Source organism: Sinohyriopsis cumingii, chromosome 1 (genome assembly GCF_028554795.1).
Source record: "Sinohyriopsis cumingii isolate HCF-2022 chromosome 1, ASM2855479v2, whole genome shotgun sequence".
NCBI lineage: Eukaryota > Metazoa > Mollusca > Bivalvia > Unionida > Unionidae > Sinohyriopsis > Sinohyriopsis cumingii.
This window is the reverse complement of record NC_142961.1, coordinates 86,494,540-86,521,242: the sequence shown is the minus strand read 5'-3', so window position 1 is coordinate 86,521,242 and position 26,703 is coordinate 86,494,540. Positions and strand designations below refer to the sequence as shown.

The 26,703-nt window shown below is 34.2% G+C and overlaps 1 protein-coding gene across 36 annotated transcripts in view; it reads left to right on the top strand.

Annotated features, from left to right (window-relative positions):
- Positions 1 to 26,703, top strand: part of LOC149807288 (EF-hand calcium-binding domain-containing protein 7-like) — a 131,807-nt gene that overhangs the window by 51,449 nt on the left and 53,655 nt on the right. For 9 of the 36 annotated variants that reach the window (XM_089964720.1, XM_089964646.1, XM_089964569.1 and 6 more), the window contains 7 exons: positions 2,419 to 2,478; positions 3,035 to 3,097; positions 3,811 to 3,867; positions 16,116 to 16,178; positions 18,403 to 18,594; positions 21,372 to 21,413; positions 24,343 to 24,381. In XM_089964720.1, coding sequence (XP_089820846.1) covers positions 2,419 to 2,478; positions 3,035 to 3,097; positions 3,811 to 3,867; positions 16,116 to 16,178; positions 18,403 to 18,594; positions 21,372 to 21,413; positions 24,343 to 24,381 — 516 coding nt within the window. The remainder of the gene's footprint in view (positions 1 to 2,418; positions 2,479 to 3,034; positions 3,098 to 3,810; positions 3,868 to 16,115; positions 16,179 to 18,402; positions 18,595 to 21,371; positions 21,414 to 24,342; positions 24,382 to 26,703) is intronic. The other 27 variants (XM_089964817.1, XM_089964801.1, XM_089964784.1 and 24 more) reach the window with 19 other exon arrangements.

Here is a 26,703-nt window from a genome sequence, read left to right as displayed (position 1 = left end):
TTGTTCAGGTGCTGGTTCTGTGACTTAAAAAGTACTTCATAATGTCTCTGTATTTGTTAGTCATAAGTTTTACTATGACCCCCTGTGTTTTTTTCAGACTGGCTTTCCACCATGTCTCTGTTTAGTGGTGCCAAGACCCTATCTTCATATGCCATGATCCATTTACCACTGAACATTACATTTCCTGATTATCTGCACAGTGGTATTTTCCTATTCCAAAACTTGCTATAGTCCTCCCAGTACATTTAGATGTACAGAAGGAGTTGTTTCCCTTCCTTTCACTCAGTCAAGCTTGTCTTCAGGCTTGGTTTTTGATATTTTATCAGTTAGTTTTATGTTGATCAAAACAATTAATCTGTTGCATGACACTTAATTTGCTGCATCTGGGCAATCAAATCTATAAATGTTTTCCAAACTAAGGCCAGGGTATTCCATATTTAAGTGAAAACAAACCAATAATATTGTGATGATAAAGGAAATATATTTTTTGTAAAGGGCCTTATGAGAGATTAGCTGTACTGAACCAACTGAGTTACCCTCTTTAAATAAAGACATTGTTATTATTGTTATTGTTATTATTATTATTATTATTATTATTATAATTATTAACAGGTGAACCATCACATTGGGTCTCAGTTTCTGTAATTGTTTGGTTCTCTAGTTCTAAAATTTGATGAAAATGCTTTGAGATTTACAAAATACACAAATTAGACTTGGGTATTTTCAGTATCTCCTGTCAGAAGCAGGATGTAAAGTTCCACCACACCCTACCGTTTCCCTGTCTGTCACTACCAAAAGTATTATTTCACTTTTATCACCAACTGATATTTGCTGTTTTTCATAACGACAATGAAATCTTACTAAGTATACTCAGATCCTGAAACTATAAGTGAATTTAACTTTGTTTAATTTAAATGTGAGAAAGCTAAGTATAAATATGCCCATTTGACACAGATTTTAAGCGCACAAACATTATGTATGTAGAAACCTGTTTAACAATTGAATTGTAATGCCCTAAAATGAGAACAAAATGTTTTTATATGTAAATTCAGAGTTTAAAAATAAAAATCTGTTCTAAAGAAACTCCACTGAATTCACTACGAAAATACAATCATTTCTCTTTTATTTTTTGTTGATTTTCTGCCATTAAATTTTCTGATATTTATTCATTGTGTGTACGTGTATTATTTCAGAAATCGACCACTGATGGATATGATTGCTTAGTCTATTGTCCTTTTAATCCTCCAACTAATGATTCCATTTCCAATCTATGTTTCATGCATTTCCTCTCCTGAGAATTGCAGTTGCCAGACTGGATTTTATTTTGTTGTTTTTGTTGGGGTTTTATAAAATACTTTTCTTATGTTATATATCAGTATGCAGATGTCCTTAACAACTTGTAGAATGTGCCTCAGATACCTTTTTGAGCAGGCAAATTGTCTCAGATGGCAATTTTTTATCATGGCGTCTCAAGATCTGCAGGAAACACTACAAAATAATCAGTGTGTCAAAAAAATGCACAGACACCGATATAAGAGAATGTACACCTGGGTGTTTGATGTAATATTTTAAAACTTTTTGCAAAACCAGATCCATTTTCTGGACTAGTGATAGACCAAAATGCCTGCTGCTTTGAAAACTAGTGGTTTTAATTTCTATTGTGTATTAACAACTTGGAGAAAATTGCTACATTAAAGTTTGCAGTGGCATGATGGATTGTTTCTGAGATCGACGTCTCCATGGGTTACCTTATTTGCCCAGATCTCATATTGATATAAAAGACACCGCATAAGGAAAAAATAATTTCACAAACACTTATTTGTTCAGATGAACTCTTTTCCTTCAGTACATTTGAGTATTCTTTCTTTCATTCATTCTTTCATACTTTTTTGTTAGTTGTGCTTTGGCAGTCCATTATTGTTGATAATTCATAAGCAGTGTATCACCCGAGTTGTGGACGATACTTAGTACTCAATATAATACACAGATTAGACATTAGGACAAACAATACAGCTTACAGTGATTGTCACCAAAGACTCCAGAGTTTCCAACCATTTGTTTATCTTTATATGATCCTACAGTATAAATATAATACAGATTTAAATATATTAAAAATGAAATAATGACAAGAATTTCCTGTCTGTTGTTTTTTTTAAAGCATTCTGAGAACTAAATTTACATGTTTTTGGAGTCAAGATAAGTAAGATATATGTATTTGTATGTAGATATGTCTCTCCTTGTGTCTGCTCAGTTTATGTTTGTCTTTCTCTGTATACATGTAATTAGAGCGGATAGATTCTCTTCATTTTAACAAAAGAACACTTGCTGTAAATACAGATACTTGGTACACATTTTATGTGTAAATTAAAGATCTTAATTAGTAATAAAGGATAAATATTTATTTGTATCTCTATACAGGCACTACCAAAATGGGATCTACTGCATCAGTAAGATCTCAAGTGGCCAGGCCAAAGCATAGTAAGGAATCTTTTTCAGAAATATAAATGTAAATTTGAATTAGTTATAGGTGCAGTTACATCTAAAGGTTTCTAAAAAGTCCTGGATTTTATTTATTTCTTCACTTATTGATTTGTTTATTTTACTGATGACATGGTCGGTTAATTGGTTAGTGAGTGACTTTTTTATTAAAGTTTTTGATTGATTGATTATTTAATAGAATATTTGATGGATTAATAAATATTACAGGCTGTCGGTGTAAAAGATGATTGATTGATATGTTAACTGAGTGAAAGCACTTTATGAAAGAGAAATTTACACATATTTCTCCATTAAACATTGCAGACTTTTTCATGTAATGGAATTTAAAAGTATTCTGTTATGTTATTATTAGTAAATACATCGTCATTAGAAACAGTTTAAATAACTTGAGTCATTACATTCCATGATTTCGATGTTTAAGCACTTGACGTACTTCAGCCTCATGTTAAAGGCTATCTATAATGCATGTATTGGTTCTAAAGCAAGGTCCTTTTTACTGAAGAAATGGAATTCTAATGTTAATATCTTTGTACAGGTCCATCAAAAATTGAGTCTACAGTATCTCTTAGATCCCAAAATGCTGCTGATGAAACTCAGAGTAAGAAACTTAATTTTGAAAACTTCAGTGTGATTTGGACATTTGCAGCAGGAACTGTGACTGACAATGGAGTCACTGTCAGGGTTCTTGTTGTGAAGATCCTGGCAACATTCACCATTCAGTTTTACACTTTGTTCTGGTTTGTCGAAACTGTTCAAAGTAATTGCATGGTGTGATGTGAAAGTGATTTAAGAACTTTTGTCTCTGTGATTTCTTGACTAATAAATATGTTGATTGATAGGACACATTTGATTGTGGAAGATGAGCTATATTTATTTATGATAGGTAATACATTTTTCCAAGCAGATGGAATATTAAAGTGTATTCAGGCTTCATCATTAAATATTGTGAATATATAGAGAAATTTAATGTTACAGTCAATGGAAATTGCAAATTGTACATATGTAAAAGTTGTAGAGAAATTTAATGTTACAGTCAGTGGAAATTGCAAATTGTACATATGTAAAGTGAGATAATTTTAGGCATGGTTTATATCATAATGAAGTGAGTTCTTTCAGGTTATGGAAGATGGACTGAAAGATGATAACAACTTTTAATGTTTATCTACCTGGAATAAATGTCAACATATTTCGTTTTAAATGAGCCTGTTGGAAGTAAATGTTTTTTGATAGACATGAGCTTCTTCAAGTTATGGTTTGAATTGAGACTAAATAATGATGTTTGAACAGTGTCTACATACACTTTTGTCACAGATAAAGAGGACTCGGTCAAAGAGTCTTTGGCCAGAAAATCAGATGAAGAGGCAGAGAGTAAGTGTTTTTGAAGTGCGTTGCCTTTTTTCTTCTAGGCTTCTTTGTGTTTGCCTTGCAGCTCCATCTGCATATCAGTCATTTGATATGGTTTTGCTGCTGTGAAATTCAGATTTCTCAATTGCTTCATGCTTGTACTTATAGCCTTGGTCTGATGCATGTAGTAGCTATACAGCTATATTATAGGTAGAGCAGATTTAAATCCATAGTACTATAAGTCATCTCTCTGTTGGCTGTTGGTTGCATCATAATGCAGATGCTTGGGGGCAAATTTAATTTCTTTATTACCCAGCCAGCATAATGAGAATATCATCCTCTGAGTGAAATCTGATCTTCGCTTTATTGTTTAAATAGACATTGCTTCGTTAGAGACTTGTGCATTGTTCATTGCAAAAGCTAAAGGGAAAGCAAATGCATTGCCATGCAAACTTCATGCCAGATTTGATGGAATGCCTTTGACCCATCTGAATAATGAATTAATGGCAGCTCTGCTGAAATATATAATCAGTTTTGAAGTAGACATGACTTAATTCTTTTAATTTTGATTGCATTACAGGATGGAAGAATTATTTTTTGTATTCTTGACATAAGATTTTTGTAAAAGTGGTTCCTGCAGTGAGTTAATGAAATGGTGATCAACATTTTCCACATGACAGCACCAGAGATTAAGCCAAAGCTGAAAAGAAGAGTTTGATCAGTGGGCCTTTTTTAATCCTTTCTATTATCATTTTCTTTTATTAATCATCTCCAATTAAAGAAAGGTATCATTTAAAGAAACATACTAACAAAAGCATTGTCAACTCCAGGTTCAAATAGAGCAGGGGCCAGGATAGACAGTGCGTTGATATGTTGCACATCTGCTCCTGGAAAGGTTCTCACTTTGTACCTGATTCTCTGATATGTACACTTGATTTTCAGAATTACTGTTGAAGTGGCAATTTATTCTTGAGGTTGTAAAATGCAGCAAAACTGAAATATAAAATGAAAATTGTAGGTTTGTGCAGACATTCATTTTCATCCTGAAAAACAGACCATTTTTATTTTTTGCTATTGGATTTAGGATTAAAACAGATCCTATGCCTATGGATTGTGTTGTTCTGCATCCATTTTCACAGCATGTAACCAGGATGCAGTGTGCTACAGACAAGTACAGCAATCCCCATGGTTGTTTTGTTTTTGGTGGGATAGGGTACTTTGTACTTCAAAGATATTGCACCTTTGATTGCACTATACATTTTCAGCATGAAGACTCTGATTATGCAACAGTAATTTCTTCCAAAAGAATGTCTCAATATTAACATTGTATCTCATGCAGCGTATTTTTTAAGTTATTTGAATACTGTTATTATAATTGTTTCTAGTGAAACAACAGTACCTGATGCAGACATCTTCATATTTTTTAGACTGCAACAAGTGTTAACTCAAAGTCCTTTTCATGGCCGACTGCTTCGGTTTCTTAGTGGTTAGAGTGTCCACCTCATATGCAGGAGGTCATGGGTTCAATCCCCGGCTGAGTCATACAAAAGACTTACAAAAATGGTATCAACAGCTACCTCGCTTGTCACTCAGCATTAAGAGGTTAGTGTTAGGACTGGCCGGCCTGGTGTCAGGATAATGTGGCTGGGTGGGACATCATACTACATGTCTGCAGCATGATGCCCCAGTGCTAGACAGCACTATAAACTGTCACACTGCAGACATCATAGCAATATAACTGAAAAATTGTTAAAGCTACATTAAAAATCCAAATCACACACACTTTTCATGACCAAACATTGAATCTTGTAAATCTGGTATTCATGTTGTAGTTTATACTGCCTTTATTTCTGATACAGTTTAAGCTGTTCATTGAGTCACAGCCACTCAAAACATGCAAACCAAGAAGAGCTTTGCACTTGTCTGGTCCCAAATTCTGCAAATTTCATAGTTAGAGTGTTAATTAATATGCATTTTGTAATGGGGCCCCGAGTGGCCAAGTGGTCTAACGCGCTGTCCGTTATGAATCACTGCCATCTCACCTCTGTCTACGTGGGTTCGAGTCTCAGATTCAGCCAGTGTGGGTATGTGAGAAAGCTTGCCAGTAGCTTCTTGTGGGTCGGTGGTTCTTTCCTGGGTTTTCCCGGGTTCTTCTTCCACCATTAATACTAGCTGCCATGTATAGCCTATCATGTGCTGAAAAATGGCGTTAGACCATACAACAACAACAAGCATTTTATAATATAGACATTAATTATAAATATGCATCAACATTGTTGTAACTACTATGGCATCATTACAGAATGCATGCTGACATGAAGGTCTATCCAACTTCTTCAAATAATGCTGATCCACAAAGCATCTTCTTCTCAAAAACTGATTAGCATTATTTTCATCAAATATGGCTGCCATTGTTAAAAATACATACACCTGTAAACAACTTCATCACAATGCTGCTGAACAGAATCAGAGCAGACTTGACAGGAAGCATCCTGGCAAAAAAGTGTTTTTAGATTTGTGCAAGTAATGTCAATCCACAATCAAATATAGCTGCCTTTACTACCAATAGAAAGTCCTTCAGATGGTTTATCAAATAATGCTGAATAGAAATTACTTGTTTTTTAAAATGCATATTTGCATAAAAGGCTTTCAAATTTGTATAAATGATAACAGTCCACTATTAAATATGGTCATTATTTAAAAAAAAACAGAAAAACATTGAAACAACTTTTTGTCTCAAAAACTAAATAATAGAATTTTCTCGTAATTTGATAGGTTTTCATTTTATATAAATGATGCTGATCTTCCATTAAATATGACTGCAATTGATAAAATATAAAGTTTTTTTAAACTATTTCTACACCAAATCTGCTAAATGTAATTTGATCCAATTTGACAGAAATCATTTTGACATGATGGGCTTTTAAATTTATACATGTGATGCTTATTGACCTTTAAGTGTAGCTGCTGTTTCTAAATATAGAAAAATCTTTAAGTCCTTTTTAATAGCAGTAATACACTTCATGTTTGTTATTATTGCTTTAACTTTTCCTGGAGCTAGTTCCATGTCCAAGGTGAATTTTCTTCTCCAATTAGTAATTATAGACCTTGGAAAAAAATAAACATTATCATAATCCTTTGCCTTTAGAGTAACGTCCTTCTTTTCCCTGGACTTTGTGCAGTATTACTAATTATAGACCTTGGAAAAAAATAAACATTATCATAATCCTTTGCCTTTAGAGTAACATCCTTCTTTTCCCTGGACTTTGTGCAATATTACATGTGTCTCAAAGCTCAAGCTTTTGCTAATTCAGGTGACTTGTGCCATAATTTTATCAGTCCTTGCATAGTTTTTACAGATATTAGTGTCACTTGTCATGATTTTGTTGATTACTTTGCACATGCTAATTTAAATCCATTTCTGTGTTGCAGTTGAATGTTTCTCCCCTGTCCTTGCATAGTGGCTATGCCAATGGTGCCTTCAAACATCCATTATGACCACTATAGTGGCTATGACAATGGTGCATTCAAACATCCATTATGACCACTATAGTGGCCATGCCAATGGTGCCTTCAAACATCCATTATGACCACTATAGTGGCTATTTCAATGGTGCCTTCAAACATCCATTATGACCACTATAGTGGCTATGACAATGGTGCATTCAAACATCCATTATGACCCTACAGTGGCTATTTCAATGGTGCCTTCAAACATCCATTATGACCACTATAGTGGTGGCTATGCCAATGATGCCTTCAAACATCCATTATGACCACTATAGTGGTGGCTATCACAATGGTGCCTTCAAACATCCATTATGACCACCATAGTGGTGGCTATGCCAATGGTGCCTTCAAACATCCATTATTACCACTATAGTGGTGGCTATCACAGTGGTGCCTTCAAACATCCATTATGACCACTATAGTAGTGGCTATGCCAATGGTGCCTTCATACATCCATTATGACCACAATAGTGGTGGCTATGCCAATGATGCCTTCAAACATCCATTATTACCACTATAGTGGTGGCTATGCCAATGATGCCTTCAAACATCCATTATGACCACTATAGTGGTGGCTATGCCAAAGATGCCTTCAAACATCCATTATAACCACTATAGTTGTGGCTATGCCAAAGATGCCTTCAAACATCAATTATGACCACTATAGTGGTGGCTATGCCAATGGTGCCTTCAAACATCTATTATGACCAATATAGTGGTTATGACAATGGTGCCTTCAAACATCCATTAAAACAACTATAGTGGCTATGCCAATTGGTACCTTCAAACATCCATTATGACCACTATAAATGATTATGGTGACAATCTGACATTTAATGATGACTTTCTGTCCAACATTGCTCTTCTTGAACAAATAGTCATATTGACATAGACTGACTTCCTACAAGATGTTGATGCTCCTAAATGAAATTGGTGCTGGTCTAATAACCAGCATGGCTGCCTCATGGCCATCTTGAAAATATTGGTATTGCTACTCTTCTGATGGTTGTAATGTAATTTTTAGCTCTACTTGTCTTCAATCAGTATATTGTCCATTGTCCATCTTTCCACACAGATATATTGCCGCTACTCCTCATAAAATACTTGGAGAATTGCCATGAAAACTCTTTACATGCATTCATCCAGATGTCTAATTATTTCTAAATGAAATGATGCTGCCAGGGCATCCAGTATTTGTAACCTGAACAGAGTCCATCTAGAAAATCTTGTTATCACTTAACTCCTCATATAAACATGTGGTTTTCACTTCTTATAATGTCAAAGCTGGTTTTAAATAAAAATGGTGGCAATTTTACATCCAGTATGGCTATCATGGTGGCTAATTTGAAATTCTTATTGCTCAAGAATATCTTAGATGACTTCAACAATGGTTAGTTAAGAAGAAGAAATGGTCTTATCATGAGTACCTGGAATTTTGGGGAGAAATGACGAGCATCAATCCCTTCAAGGGGCTCTAATTTGTTTGTAGGTTAAAAATATAATAAAGATAGTAACCTCAGGTCCCTGGGATTGACATGAAATTTTCACTAAAAGACTTCTTCTAACATATATATGGTCCTAAGTTAAATTGGTGCCAATCTGGAATCCAACATGGCAACCACCTGGCTAAATTGAAAACCTTGTTATTTCTACTTTTTTCTCTCACATGGATGGTCTTATTAACATTGGGTTTAGAAGTCTGCTGTAACGTGCTATATATACTCGCTTATGAGTCGAGTCCAAATATAAACTGCACAGACCTAGATTTGCTGTTGTGTATTAAGCTGGTAGATCTGGATCTATGCAGTTTGTTAGAAGTAATCAGTGGAACAAACAACACAAACCCTGAGCTGCTAGTGCATTATGCTATGGCAGATCAGGGTCCATGTTTTTGGCAGTTGGACTTGACTCATAAGCAAGTATAACAGTACCATGAACAAGATAACTCTCAGTGTTCTTTACTTGCTGATGGTCACCTTTCAGTCAATATCGGATTATCACATCTGTTGTAGAGAGAGATCTCTTAACCCAAAGGTCCAGGTATTAATCTTACCTGGACAAGCCCAGGTCAGTTGCTGTGGTGTGTCCATGGGCAAAGCACTTTATTCACATTCTTTCAGCACTAAATAGTCATCTATGTGGTGCTGATTTGCCATTGAACAGTATCCAACCCATGTCATTCTCTACTTAGATCATATCCATCAGATGTCCATATCTCAACCCCAAGTAAATGCCCAGATTGTTTCTATCCCGCTAGTGCTGTTAAAGAAGGTTGTTCTTTTAATTTGTACTCTGACAATGAAAGTTAAAAATGAGTTCAAATGATCTGTTGATAAAGAGTTCCAACTATTCCTGAGTATTTTTGATGGTTGAAATGTGATATTAATATACCGATACTATGGTTGTCTTTTATTCATTCATCTGTCTAGTGTGATTTTTAAGAAAGCAAAGTTAATTATGCATAATTTTGATATTATTCAGTAATTTATTTTGGCAAATTGCTAGGTTTTTCTTCATGCATTATACTGTAACAGTAACAAGTATGTGCATATGAAATGACCTTTACCTGCAGAATCTAGATTTCTCACTTTAAAGTTATCACATTTTTACACCAATAAAGATTTATTTTGCTAAAGAGCCCTAAATTTCAGTTTTCCATTCAGATCAGCCAACCAAAAGAATTCTTTGTTGTTTCTTGCGCTATGCTTGTTGAAAATAACCCTGGTACACCATTAACATTAACAATTTTTTTCTTTAGAGAGACAATATTTAGTTCATTTAGGTTTTCAGCTTTTATTTCAAATTTGGGATTGACTGTTATTAAATATTTTTTACAAGGGTTCAGTTTTTTTGGATGTGACAACTTTACATGTTCAGCTTTCAGGTATCAGTGTGTACCATTTTGAGATGTTAACACATTAGCCCCTGGAGGTTTTTGTCGTTTTCACCTGAAATGTGAGTAGGAAATGCATTTGGGGGGCTATTTCTGAATACATTCTAATACATCGACTTCGAAGGGATTTCCCATTAACCTAATGCCTAATTGTGTTAGAAACATCGTTTATCATATGGCTGTTTTGCTCGCACATGAGCAGAAGGGTAAAAGTTGGAGTTTGTTTGGGTTTTTTGGCTTAAAAAAACCCATCATTTTTGTATCAAGATCACTTTTTATTCCAAATGCCCATCTTATCCTACTTTTTGCAAAGGTTTGCCTGTCTGTGTGCAGTTCAGACCACTCTGCCTTAGATATGAGGCCAAAAAGTCTAAAATTCAGACACAAAATCGATTCTGACCACAGGCAAATTTTGGGTGGATAAAAATCAGGTCCAAAAAATTAGGTTTTTCCCTCTCTATTTCGTAGTGCAACTAGAACGTCCAGATTATTTGGTATCATTGTAGAGCTACATCTGTCTCTGTAACCTTTCTATAATACCACCCACTTTAGTGTATCTTACATGACCTTGACACTACAGAGCTCAGCAGTAAAATACTACCTCCTGACGCAAAAGCATGGCACCAGGGGTTAATGAGTTAATAATGATGCTAACTACATATACATAACAGTACTTCATCATTAAAAGTATGGAAAATTAATTAACTTTCAGTGATTGTTTCTGGTTCTTATTTATCACTTAGCTAAGTCTGGATATTCAGTGTACTCAAAACAGTGCCATCTAAATTCTCTGCCACCACACTATTACAATAATATATTACTCTAGTTGTTGAAGATTATGGTAAGGATAATTAAGATCAATTTGTATTTCCAAGTGCAACAGGTGGTCACTATCACTTGCTTTAAGGTGTTAACATTCTGTGTACAAAACACCTTGACAGAAAGAATGTTCCAGTCAGTCAAAATGAAGGTTAGGACAAAAGAAATGATTTTATGCTTAGATGCCAGGAACGAACAAGATCCCAAGCAAATCACTTTTGTATTCATATTTTAGTTCTTATAAATGTAAGAAGGAATAAAATGAACTTGAACTCAATGTATATTTAATTTTTTGTAAATTTAAAAATGAATATTATAATTCTCATTAATCCAGTTTCATTTTGTCTGCTACCAGCGCATAATCAGGCACAGTCGTCAGTGATAAAAAATAGAGCAGTGATTTGCAAATGTGAAACTATATCTTTTCAGAATATTATGTTACTTACCAAATGTTGTCATGTTAACATCCATTTTGAAAGGTTTATTATATCATTAAAAAGTAAAACAATTGTAAGCATGATTGGTAAAGCAACCATATGTATTGTGTAATGTACGGCATATCCAATTATCATCAGCTTAGCTATGTTGGTGCGATGCAACATATGAAAATCATCCATACTGAAAGAAATGAATAAACATGAAGAAAACCTACTAAATGGTCCTTGTAAGCAGAGTGTTGGAACCAAATTACTTGGCACAAGTTAAAATGGAAAGACAGCAACTTTGGAGCAGCACCCAAATTAGAACAAATAAAGTATGTTGTTTGCTAGTTGATACTACATGACCAAAGAAAGAAACTGTGTGTGATTAAGATTTTTAACGTAGCTTTAACAATTTTTCAGTCATATCGCTATGATGTCTGCAGTGTGGCACTTTATTGTGATGTTATTGTGATGTCTAGCACTGGGGCATCATGCTGCAGACATGTAGCATGATGTCCCACTCAGTCACATTATCCTGACACCAGGCCAACCAGTCCCAGCACTAACCTCTTAATGCTGAGTGCCTATCGAGGCGGCTGTTAGAACCATTTTTGTAAGTCTTTGGTATAACTCAGCTGGGGTTTGAACCCACAACCTCCCAACTTCCAAGGCAGATGCTCTAATCTCTAGACCACCAAAGCTATATGTAAAGAAACTGAAGAATATGAACAAATTTTCTCAACAATATGATAAAATTTTCTTATTAATATGACCAAATTTTCCAGCTGTGATATACAAAATATTAATTTACCCTGTCTTATTTGCCATTTTTAGAGGTTTAGTGATCATTAAAGAACACGTCATAAATGGCTTTTCTCTTTGTTGTTGTTGTTGTTGTAGGGTTTAACGACATTTTTCAGCACATGATAGGCTATACATGGCGGCCAGTATTAATGGTGGAGGAAGAACCCGGGAAATTCCCGGAAAGAACCACCGACCTTCGAGAAGGTCCTGGCAAGCTTTCTCACATACCCACATTGGCCAGATCCGAGACTCGAACCCATGCAGACAGAGGTGAGATGGCAGTGATCCATAACAGATAGCACTTTAGACCACTCGGCCACTCGGGGCCCCTCTTTGTTGTTGTAGAACTACTTTAAATGACATATTGTCTGATGAACATTTATTGTATTGTGATAGTTGTTGACCTCTTTATTATAATCAAGCCATCTCTCTCTCTCTCTCTCATTCTGACAAATGATTCTCACATAAGCTATTTTCCCTTACTTTGCAACTGCTCCGGTGGCCTAGTGGTTAGAGCGTCTGCTCTGGATGTGGAAGGTCATGAGTTTGAATCCAGGCCAAGTCATACCAAAGACTTATAAAAATGGTACTAACAGCTGCCTCGCAAGGTGCTCAGCATTAAGAGGTTAGTGTTAGAACTGGTTGGCATGGTGTCGGGATAATGTGACTGGGTGGGACATCATGCTTCATGTCTGCGGCATGATGCCCCAGTGCTAGACATCACTTTAAACTGTCACACTGCAGACATCATAGCAATATGACTGGAAAATTATTAAAAGCTACATTAAAAATCTTAATCACACACACCCGTACTTTGCAGACTGCAGTATATGGATTACAAAGAATATTTTTAAATCGTGTGGTAAATTGGCATTGATTTTCTCCTGTGTCACAGTTTTGTATATAACTATCGCCTCAAAATGCAGTGAATTTAGCAGCTGATGAGAGAAAAAATTGAGTTGTTATGGTTTGTGTTACTGCAGTTTTGCACCCAGAATCCTTATGGCATGTTTAGAGGACACACAATTTCAAAGGGACCAAGAAAAATACTTGATTGTACTTCCAGCTTAAGACTTTTTCATTTGTTGTATTCCATTTAAGTATCAATAAATGTTATTTTCTCTATGTATATCCACAAAAATTGAGCAATTCATTACATTTTATAAGTTTTAGGCAAGCAACTTGTGTACCCACTTTAATATTCATAAAATGCTCAACACAAGTTTTCAAAAAAATAAAAATACTCATGAACCAGTCTACACATTACTTCATATGCAGTGAGGCTGAATGTGAATACCACTCCTAGTTCAGCAAAGTGTTTCTAATGAAGACTGGAAAAGTTCTTAATTGAAATAGATTTCTTTGCATTTTTTTAGCTCATCTGACTGCAAGGGCAAGCAAGTTTTCTTTGTATGGCACTTCATCTGTTGTGATTTGTGCATCATTCGCCAAGCTTCCTTCAACTAATGTTATTTTTAACTTCTCAAATACTACTGTACCAATTTTGACCATACTTAGCTGAGAGTATCCTGAATTGAAGGGCTTTCAGATTTTTTTAATTCATGCTAATCCACTGTGAAAAACAGCTGCTTTTACTTAAAAAAACTTGGAAGTTTATACAAATAATTCTGAATCATCTTCAAATATGGCTACCATTGCTAAAAACAGAAAAACCAGTCCATTATTCATCAACAATTACTGTTTTTTAACTCAAGGTCAACTTGGCACAGAGCAAAAATATCCCAGCATTAGGATCTTTCATGTTTGTACAAATTATGCTGATCCATCTATAAATTTGGCTGCCATTACTAAAACAAGAAAAACCTTTAAATGACTTCTTCTGCAAAACACTGAACAAAAATCTTGATCACATTTGATAGTAAGCATCCAGGCATGAAGACCTTTGAGATTTATGCAAAAGATGCCAATCTTGCAATGTTTCTCAAAATATTTTTTTTTTTTAAAAATGAGTAAGGAATTGTTCTCCAAAACTGCTCAATAGAATTTAACTGAACTTGAAGGAAAGCATTCTGACCTGCAGATCTTTCAGAATTTATAAAAATGATGCCAATCTACCATCAAATATGGCCATCATTACTAAAAATAGAAAAGCATTTAAATGGCATACTGTATTCACATCAAGTGATCTACAGAATTTGACAGAAAGCATCCTGGTACTGAGGGTTTTCAACTTTTTTTTACATATGATGCTGATTCACCAACAAATACGGCATTGATGCTAACATACCTGTCAACTTTTCAATAAGCCATTTAAGGAAACTGAATTATAAAATAGGGAGATTTTTCACTGCATTTTTTAAGACTTGTTTCCACTAAATATTGACCAATCTTCTGGGTCCAATAAGCATGAAATTCTCAAAGAATGCACTGTTTCTTCCTGTAACGTGGATTATTTTCCCCCAGGATGTGCCTTTTTTTTCATAGTCTGGTCAGTTGTGGCCAAATTTAACTGCACAATAAGTTAAAGGTTAGTCTTAAGTAAACAAGTAAGAAAGCCAGTGTGACTAATAAACATTTAATCCTTATCATTGCAATTATCTTGTGAAAAGGACTGACCCTCTGGCATAATTCGAAGAAAACATGTTCAACAGTGTGAGTTATGTAAGCACCAGCAATTGATTGGCAAATGATGCCCTATTTTGTTGCAACTAAAGGTGACTAAATATGTAGTCTCATGTTACCATACCATTGTGACAACTAATTTCCCCTCATTTTATATCCCATCTTATTTCCTCATTGTCAACTCTTAAGGCATTTCACATTGTTTACTATAAAACATATTTATTCTAAATTAGTGTTTTGAGGACACAATGCTGTATGGTATGTATTTTCAATCTTTCTTTTAATTTTATGACTGAAACTAACATTTGTATATATGGTATAGTAATGCCAGGTGTGTACTTGAGTAAGTTTCTTTGATGGGAATGGATGTACAGCATTATGAAGCTACAGCATTTACAGCAATCATTCTTGGGATTGAAATTAATTGCCGTAAATTTTATTGTTGGGGTTTATGTTTTGGTCTAGTTTATTTTCTGATCTTCGTATTGTTGTAGGGGTAAAAAAATTCATAAAATTATGTGAATAATATTTAAACTTAACATTCTGTTTAGTGAAGAAGTGAATTCTTTGTTGTGTGATAATTATTTCATCAACACTATTCGCAAGTGATAAAATAGAATGTGGCTTCTGTGGATTGCGTACCATATATCTATTTATGTAGGTTTTTTTAGGAGAAATGAAAATGTCAGATATTAAATGTAATAATCCCGAATTCTCTGCAAAAATCGGGAAATAATATGAAATCGGAAGGTTCACATGGAATGACCCCCAAAACACTGGAGGTGTTTTCTCCTGGCATAAGAGTTGACAGGTATGTGCTAAATACAGAAAAACATTTAAATGAATTATGAAAAACTGCTCCTGAGAATTCGACTAAACTTTACTGAATTCATTCTAGTAAAACCTGAATTAACATTCGGTAAAAAGTTTCACATAGTTATCATCATTTTCATCCACATTGTCATTACTGTTGTCATCATCATCATCATTATCACCACCACCATCAGTACCTCCACCACCATCATTATTAACACTGTCATCATCATCATCATTGTCACCATCATCATCATCTTTGTCATAATTATTATGGTTTACAATATGGAGTGGACAGTAACAGCAACCATAATGATTTCTAACTCTTCTTGTCATTATCATTGCCCAATTCCTTCCCCACCTCCAGTCCTTCTATTACTACCACCACTATAAACTAAATTAATCTCAGTTTTTGATTGTTTTCGCAGGTAAAACAGAATTCCAGTCACGTCACAAATTCAACGAGTCATTCACAAAAGACGACGTGGAGAGTAAGTTAAGCTTGTAGCTGTTTGCATGCTTGTAGCTTTGTTGTTTCTTTTTTTCTTCTGAGTTTACTTGCAATGTTTGTTCATCCAGCCAGCTTCATTTTTTCTTGCAATTGTCCTGCTTGTACAGTGATTGCAGCTTGCTTTATCATTTCACGCTTCACTTGACAGAAGGGCAACAAGCAGCACATAAGACACAAGTGCCTTCCAAAGAGGGCAAGAGACATTCTCTTTATTATGGCCTTGGTGAAATTCAGAGTTGTTCATGAACATGGCTGTGTTCTCCACTATTGGAATGCAGTTATTTTGCACAGCTGATTCTGGTCACTTAACAAGGCTTACAATTGTTTGAAATGACTAAAATTACATATATTAGGTGTTACTAATATTTCTTTTAATTAGTTGCATTTATTTATTTATTAACCAGTATTTAAACTATAATTAACAAAAATTGCCCATTGTCAAATAATTTAAAAGAAAAACAATTTGGGAACTTAGATTTTGTTATCAGATCCTTCCTTTCTATTAAAATTAATTAAAATTTGTAGCACTTTAATGTGTAGCTCCAGTGACTGTAAGGTATGGTCCTACATCTGTATTGTGTGTTATGTGTAGTCTATCATGCATCAGTCAACATTTGCTATTTTCAACTACTTATGAATTATACTGGACCATTTCAAACAAACTTAACAGTGCATTCAAGCATGATGAACTTTCATGTGTGTACAAATCATTGCCTTCAGAAATGGCTGCCATGACTAAAATGTGGGGGATATTTAAATGACCTCATCTCAGAATTTGACCAAATTCAAAAGAAATCATCCCTGAGATCTTTTAATATTTTTACTAATTATGCTGACTTGACATAATCAAATGGAACCATGTCACTTTCCCAATGTCACCTTGAAGAAACCATGGGTTATTTGCTTCAGTTTGTGTGTGTTCATATGTATTACAGTTTCCTTCTTAACTTAGTTTGTATTCTTTTGAATGGAGGAAATAAAGCTTATTGTTTTTTTTAAATTGACAATCATTCTGCATTTTGATGTGACCATTGTTTCATAGACCCATACATGTCTTTTATGGGGGTTTTCATGCCTACTCTAATTTGGACAGAGTTATGGTTCTTGTTGATCATCTTAAATTCTATATATGTGATGTTGTTTGTCAGGATGAATCCTTGAAGGAGATGGATTGCTAGCATCCCATGCCATAATTTAGATGAGTTATTATCCATGAATACCTATCTTCTCCTAACTTTCGTTTACCCAAACAAGTTCCTCTCAGGGTCTGTTTGATTACTGGATTAATGCTCATTTATAAAAATCAACAAAAAAAATTAACCAAATGTATGAACATTGCACATCATTTTTGAAAGCCCTACTTTTATTTCTTTCTTAAACCTCTACTTTATTTTGAAAATAACACCCAGTTTTTTTAACATGGATGGAGGAATTTCCATCTAAATTTTCAGTTAGGGAATAACTCTTGTACCTGTGTAAGGCTGTAAGGACGAGAATGTAATGAGAGTGATGTACCCATTGCTAATAATTCATTTTCAAGATTTTGTATATGCAGTGAGGGAATTGTTTTTCAAAAGTATCATTTAGACCAGATAGTTAAACTGGTGTTTATGTTAGTTTGACTAATTATGATATAGTAATCCCCATGTGTTTATGTTTGTTTGACTAATTATGATATAGTAATCCCTGTGTGTTAAATGAAAAAAATGATGTTCACCTAATGTCATCTTGCATAAACCAGGTCAGTTTTGTGTCCAAAGTTAAATGCTTGATATATTGTGAATGTGTTAATGTTTTACTTTTTAACACACGTAATTAGGTACCTCTACCCATAGCAAAGCATTTTTCTTATCGTACTTGTATCTGATGATGATATAACAATCATATTGCTATTGTAATGCACTGTATGCTTACCTTGCAGCTCATTAATTTTGTAATTTCATCCTGTTTCTTTACCCAAATTATTTTTCTTTATCTTTTAACATAATCTTCCGTATATATATATATATATATATATATATATATATATATATATATATATATATATATATATATATATATATATATATATATATATATTACTATCTTTGGTTTCATTTTGTACTGGCTATGGTACTTATTGCAATTTTCTTTTTTTTTGTCTTTTATATAGATCCTAGCACATTTGTTCTTCTTTATTTACTAATTTTGATCTATTCTGAAAGAAGAAATAAAAACAGAGGAACAAGAGAATAAAATGGAAGCTGAAGAGGATATTGCAGAGAAAAACCATGGGTCCAGAGTTTCCCTTAAAAAGGAGAAAAGCCCTCAGCCTGTGCCAAGAAAAGAGTCAGTTTCTAAGCCAGTCTCAGTAGGGGAAATGGGCTCCCAAACTTTACTAGCAAATTCCCTCAAATGTAAGCACATATCATATTTATTAACATTAATCAAGGCTGTACAAGATGGTGGTTGTTTTGAGGACTGTTTATCACATTAGAAATTAACTTCTTGCAAATTGATTACACTTAAGATTTTAGGATTCATTGATGATGACCCACTTTTAATATACAGTACAATGAACATTCATTAATGAACATTTAGTATTGCATGTTCATGAAAAATACATCTTCGTGTCATTAAATTTTTATTTGTAAGTCAAAAGTTATTGTTGGGGGAAAAAAATATATGAGTATTATACAAAATATTCAGAAGATCCTACCATTTTAAGGACACACGTATACTCTCTTATAAGTCAAGTTAAACTGCAAACAACATAGACCCTGGTCTGACATTGCATAATGCACCAGTAGATCAGGGTCTAAGTTTATTCTACTGATTGCTTCAAACAAACTGCATAGACCCAGATCTGCCAGCACATAAGTGATATTTGGCAGATCTGTGTTTGTGCAGTTTGCAGTTGGTCTTGACTTACAAGCAAGTATATACATGATGCAGAATATTTTCCCATGTATGTGGGTAGGATAGGGAAATTTAACCCAAGGGGATACGATATTTGTGTAAGGAATGAAGTCTGTCAAGTCCCCAAGCTTGTATGTGGAAATCCCTACTCTCAGAGGGAGTGTGACTTATATCTTGCCAGCACAGATTTGGAAAATTCTTTTTCTTGTCTTCTTTATGCATTACTTTAAACAAGAACATTGCAGAAAATGAACAATTCATATGTCAAGATGTGCAGCAATGTCATCAGGTGTAAGAAAGGTAGTGCATGTGAATATTTACTCCTAGGATAAATCTTTTGATATTCTGTCTGGCAGGCGAGAAAATTTTTTCCTTACCTTGGTATCTTTTTACCGGCAGATTTCATGATGTTTATAAAACTCTAGTCCTGCAACAAGTCTGAGTGCAGTTTGAGAGTACTCCTGTTACAGGTAATTGGCAGGGTTCTTTATGAAGTAAGATTGGTAGTCATAAATTGTAAATTATTAAGCGTAGGAGTCAAACATGATACTTAGGTACAAGTAGCAGCCATTTATGGATTGTAAAGTTCAAACATTGGCCACATGATATTGGGGAGAATAATTTGAACCCACCAAAGTTCAGTAATTTCAACTAGGATGTTTAGAGGAGTCAGTGCAATTATGTCACTGCAATATTAGAATTGTTATTGTCAATGCAGTTATGTCATTGCAATATTAGAATTGTCATTGTCAGTGCAGTTATGTCATTGCAATATTAGAATTGTCATTGTCAGTGCAGTTATGTCATTGCAATATTAGAATTGTCATTGTCAGTGCAGTTATGTCATTGCAATATTAGAATTGTCATTGTCAGTGCAATTATGTCATTGCAATATTAGAATTGTCATTGTCAGTGCAATTATGTCATTGCAATGTTAGAATTGTCATTGTCAGTGCAATTGTCATTGCAATATTAGAATTGTCATTGTCAGTGCAATTATGTCATTGCAATATTAGAATTGTCATTGTCAGTGCAATTATGTCATTGCAATATTAGAATTGTCATTGTCAGTGCAATTATGTCATTGCAATATTAAAACTGTCATTGTCAGTGCCAAAGAACCTGATGTAGAGCCTTGAACTTCAAACATCTTTTACTATTTTATCTTCTTGAAATATTTTGTCAAATTTCTCTTATTTGTATACTCTTTTTTTCTCAGCAAATTTGTATTTACTTTTCATTTTTGTTTTTACACTTGCACTATAACCCTGTCTTCAATAACTGTACACAAGGAACACATTTGCTCTACACCTGCTTAATGATCATACATGTAGAATATATGTCCTACTTTGGTTGAAAACTGTACGTGTAGTGTCCATGCCCTTCTCATGCTTGAAAACTGTATGTGTTGTAGTATTTATGTCCTCTCCTGATTTACGGTTGTAGATCTTGTTGTATCCACTTGGCACTTGTAGCCATTTTATAAAGGGGAACTTGCTGTAGCTGACAGTATTCATTGTTCAGCTGCCAGATTTCACTGAAGGTCAATGTGTCCTTGTAGGAGCTGACCGCATATTCAGTTTAAAGTACCGATAACTTGTTGATTATATGATTCTGTGTTTAGCAGCAACAGCTGATGGCTGTCCTTGAAGGTTAGTATGTCCTTATATTACCGCCTGCCTTTTGAATTCAGAGTAACTTGTACATTATAGAATTCTATGTTTAGCAGATGTCCTTAGAGGTCAGTTTGTCTTTGAAGGGCTGGCTGCCTATTGAATTTGAATATAGTTTATATCAATTAGCTTGATATAAATTATATAGTTCTGTCTTTAGCAGCAGATAGCTGCTAGCTGTCTTTGAAGGTCAGTATGTCCTTGTAGGGCTGGCTGCTTAATGAATGCAAAGTAACTTGTCTATTACTTTATACTTTATAATTCTCTCATGAATTGTTATTGTGTAAATTTGTCATGTGACTTACTTTTTGTTTAGCTAGTCTAAATTTGTTTTCAACAATATTGGTGCATGGTGCCATGTGACAGCCTTCCACCCAATGGACTCACTTTGATTGTAATTACTTGAATTTAATTTTGTATTTCATTCAAGGATTGAAGAAGTTGATTCATCCAAAGTTTTATAGGTCAATACATATAGCACTGTTACAATTCAGTTGTTCAAAAATATTAAACCTTGTCACATGTCCACCATATGACCTTGTAATGTGATTCACATGTATTTACTAAAAATAACTTATTATTTATTATGTATGCTGTTGCAGCTGCAGATAATGTGACAGACTCTCAGACTTCATTAAGATCAGGTAGATTTGACTTGTGTGGTTTGCTTTCATGCTTGTTTACATCTGCCCGCTGATGCAGAAGATAAATCTGATTGCAACACATTGACATTTGCATATGTTTTTAGCTATTCAAATTTTTTTTGTCAACATTAATGCAAAAAACATGCTTGATACAGTATATCACAATATAAATTTATTCAGCATAAAAGATGTAATTGCAAATCCAAGTACAATTACTCTCTTCTGGAACAAACTGTTTGATGCAATTACATTTCTTTTCGGAATATAATTTGTTACTTCTTTGATAACTTTAGATCAAGAAATTTTGTTATAATGTCACCCATGTTTTGTTATTTTTAATTTAAAGGGTGACAAAGTAATATGACTGTTCATAATTAAGCATGTTTTACAGTGTGAAGAAAATAAGATGTTCTTATATGCTGGGTAAGATATGAATCGAAAAATCTTTTTTTTCAATGCCTATTGAACACTGCTTCGGTGACCTAGTGGTTAGAGCATCCAACTCAGATGCCGGGTCGTGGGTTCAAACCCTGGCCCAGTCATACCAAAGACTTTTACAGTTGGTACTAACAGCTGCCTTGCTAGTTGCTCAGCATTAAGAGGTTAGTTTTAGGACTGGTCGGCCTGGTGTCAGGATAATGTGACTGGGTGGGACATCATGCTACATGTCTGCAGCACGATGCCTCAGTGCTAGATATTGTTATAAACTGCCATAATGCAGACGTTGTAGGAATATGACTGAAATATTATCAAAGCTACGTTAAAAATCTGAATCACACACACATACACACACACACACACACACTCAATGCATATTGAACTGTATGTTACTTGCATGCATTTTGATTGTCACAAGACATGACAGCAACGAGGATCATATTGTTAAATACTTCAACACACCAAACTGTGTTATCACTAGCAATCACCAAAGTTACCAAAGGTGATGAAAATGCTCATATGACCATTTACTGAAACAAAAATAACATATTTGGAGCTTGAAAGTTGTAGGGACATGCTGTGGTCTGCATTAAATTTTTAGGAACATGCTGTGAACTGCTCAGTTTTGTTTGGAGTCATTGACATCGACTTAAGTGTAACTCATTTTAATAGTTTTGTAAATAATGTAATGGATTAAATTTCTTGACAAAGGAACATGTAGAAATATATAATTCAGCAATAAATTTAACTTACACTAATCTTTAAGAGAAAGGGGAAGTTTAAAAATGAATGCTATTTAAGAATGAGTAAACTTAAATAGGACAAAGATCCAAAATAGACATTTCCATAGTGCAGCAGCCCTTTCTAGTATACAAAAAAGATAATCGTATGTCAGTATTTTTCATGGACAAATTGGATTATTAATAAGTTTTTTTGCACAAATCCAACTAGACTGTGTTATATTCCATTTCCTGGCACATATGGTATGATACATTTTTGCTTGTAAGTACAGTCCAGCGGCAAACAACACAGACCCTAATCTGCTGTCACATAATGCACCGGCAGCTCTTTTTCTGTGTTGTTTGTTCTGCTGATTACTCCAAAGTACATAGACCCAAATCTGCTGATGCATTATGGGAATGAAGATCTGGATCTTGGACGTAACTTGTAGACAAGTATGTATGGTATCTAACTTCAAAATTTACACTTTATGTAGATATGGTTGTTTTTAAGGATGTTGCAAGTCATTTAGAAACACAAAAAATGTTGAAATAAACAACACTAATCATTTCGATAATTACCCCTATGGGCTCAGGGATGTCGAGTATACCTGATGCACTCTCTTGCATGTCATAAGAGGCAACAAAATGAAGGCAGTTGCCCTGGCGGTTCTGTAGTTGGCTGAAAGGGTACAGATTCAAATTCTGCCATTGGATCATCTCAGGTTGGCTACCATGGTGTGTCCTTGTACAAAACAATTTACCCCAATTGTATTGCCACTAAATGACCTATTTGTCACATACTTTACTCCAATTGTTTTGCCTCTAAATGACCTATTTGTGGTGCTGTCCATTAAGACACCAAACCAGACCTTATATTATTGTATTATTAACCATGTGCTTGTTTGTCATTTTGTTAGTAAAAAATTTAAAATCAGTTGAAGTTGTGAATCATGTTTTATTAAGAAAGTAAACTTAATTACAAGATATATTTTATTTAAAGTATTTTGCAACTACATGTACTTGTATTTGAAAAAAATTGATTACAATTACATTTGTTTACTTAGAAAAGAAAATAAGTAATCAGTTACAGGTAATTAAAATTACTGATTACAATTAACCCATGAGTTAGACACTGGTAAATATGATTACTGTTATAAACATCAGCATTAAGTAGAATTAAGTGAAAGATTTGAAATGGTTTGAATTGGATAGGATTGTAATAAATACCAGTATTCACACATAATGATGTTTAGAGTAATTAATGTATGTCGTGTAGTCAGCTTTATAAAGTGTGATGGGAAAGAGTGTTAACAAAGAAAGTCTTTGAATTGCATACTTTTCGTGTAATATTGCTTCATCACTATCAGAAAGACAGAAAATGAAATATATTTTTATTATAAATCTGGTTACTCAAGTTAACATGAGTTCAGTTAGGAAAATCGATCTTTCTTAATGTCATTCACAGATGATACCATATATGCATGCTTATAAGTCGAGTCAAACTGTAGACAACAAAGATCCTGATCTGCCAGAACATAATGCACCTGCAGATCAGAGTCTGTATTGTTTGCTTTACTGATTACTCCTAACAAACTGCACAGGCCCAGTTCTGCTGGCACATTGTATGACAGCAGATCTGGGTCTGTGCAATTTGCAGTTGGACTCGACTCATAAGTGAGTATATATGATAGATACAGGAAGAATACTTTGGGATTACCAACTACATTTATTCTGCAAACTTTAATATAGTCTGTTTATTCCATTTCTAGCTGGGCAGATGGGTTCCAGAAGATCCCTCATTAGCATTGGTATTTATTTTAATTTTCTTATCTTCTGGTGTGAATTTTCCCCCTCGCTCTGCTGTGATTTTTCTTTTTTATTGTATTAAACTTTTTCTACTTGCTGCTAGCTGCTTTGATAGATTTTCTAGCTGTGAGCCTCAGTTCGACATAACTATCAGGATAAGTTTGTGATCGACGCTGATAATAAATGTGACAGTGGTGACTCTTTACCATATTTACTCACTTATTAGTTGAGTCCAACTGCAAATCAGCAGAGATCCAGATGTCCCATCACTTAATGTGGCAGTAGATCTGGGTCGATGCCATTTGTTAGGAGTAATCAGAAGAACAAACAGCATAGATTCTGATCAGACAGAGCATTATACAATGGCAGTACAAGATCTTTGTTGTTTGCAGTTGGACTCATCATATATGCAGGTACGTAAAGTACCCTGCCTGCTTAATCATTCCGATCAGTATCCATGTGTGTGTTGGTGAGCAGAATAATCGACTGAATAAATGACAGAATTCATTGAAAGTTTGTTGGATGATTGGTGTAATAAAGGAAGAAACGATTACAACTGTTGAACTTCAGAGTCAATAGCTGCTGTGCTACTTTTGGCATAATGAATAATAACTTAACTTATTCGGTATACAGTGTAATTTCTGATAGGATCCCCCATGAAAACTAATGGTTTTCTACCATAGTGTATGTTGCACTAATTGTAAGTACTGTTGGCAGGTGAGAAAATCAGTCAAGTGGTGGCGTTGCTTCTAGATTCCCTTCTGGTTTGGTAGCATTATTGTGACAAATAAACATGCTGAAGATTTTTCTTGACATAAGAATATACATAGTGCCAGTGTTTGTCAAAATATTCCAATATTTCTCTAAAGATTTCAGATGTAACCAATAGAGTTTTGATGTACATTTAGCGCCATTAATCTTAAATCCAGTAAGACCACCTGGATGGCCATCTTGAATATCCTGTTATGGTTACTCATCCAGAATAGATGGTTGTATAGACAAGAAATTTCTGCCAAAACATTTCTTATAGAGTTTAGTTGGTTATAAATGAAAATGGTGCCAATCTGAACTTCTGTGTATAGGGTCACTGTGCATGTATATTGATGGTCTAAAATGAAGCAATGCCAATGTGTCAGCCCAAATTTTTAAAAAATGTTGTGACAGTTACTTCTTCTAAACAAATGGTAAAACCAGCATTTAAAGGAAAACTTTGTGCATTATATCAGGTACAGTTTATTCCTGTGTTAAAATGATGCTGATATGAATGGTTGACAGTTTTATTTAAGGACATTTGATAGTGGTCATATTAAAAATACACACAGTCTAATTTTACAATAAGCAGTGAGAAAGACAATGTGTGCTTTGCAAACTCTGAAAGTTACCAGTAATTGGGATGTTGAAAACAGCATTCAGAAAGATATAATACTAAGATAATACTAAGCTATTGGAAATGGTTTTACAAGTTGGGAATAGAAATTGTCAGTAGGTTTTTCTTAAGCACTAATATTTACATTCATATAGTCATACAGAAATTTTGAACTGTTAGCATAATATAATCTGTATTTGATTATGTACACTTCACCTACTGATCTGTAGTTGATTATGTACACTTCACCTACTGATCTGTAGTTGATTATGTACACTTCACCTACTGATCTGTAGTTGATTATGTACACTTCACCTACTGATCTGTATTTGATTACTGATCTGTAGTTGATTATGTACACTTCACCTACTGGATGCACAAACATTTGAAGGACACATGAGCTGCTGAAGCAAATCTTTTTTATGTAGTTCACTTCTTGATGGGAAATTTTACAGTGCACAATTCTTAAAAAGTATTTTCTGCCATTAAATTGACCAAGTTTCTTAGTAAAATAATAATAATAATAATAATAATGCTTTATTTATAAAGGGTGACTCATTAGTCAAGGACTATTCTCGCTTGAGGCCCTCTTAAGGAGAGTATAACAATGCACATTATATGAGGTTTAATTACTGTTTATTTTAACATGTTTAGTATTAAAATACTAAATTCCATTATCTATTATCTACACATACATTCCATTATCTACACATACATTCCATTATCTACACATACATTCCATTATCTACACATACATGCTCATGATATCTCTTCTTAAATACTCTAATATTTTCAGCAGATTTTACATGTAGTGGAAACTTGTTCCACAGAACTGTACCAGAGTATTGGAAGCTCTTTTTAAATTGTTCTGTTCTTGGTTTTGATGCTAGAAGGTTTCCATGTGATCTGGTATTGTGTTGAAAAAATCCTGAATACCAGTAAGTCCTCAAGATACTCT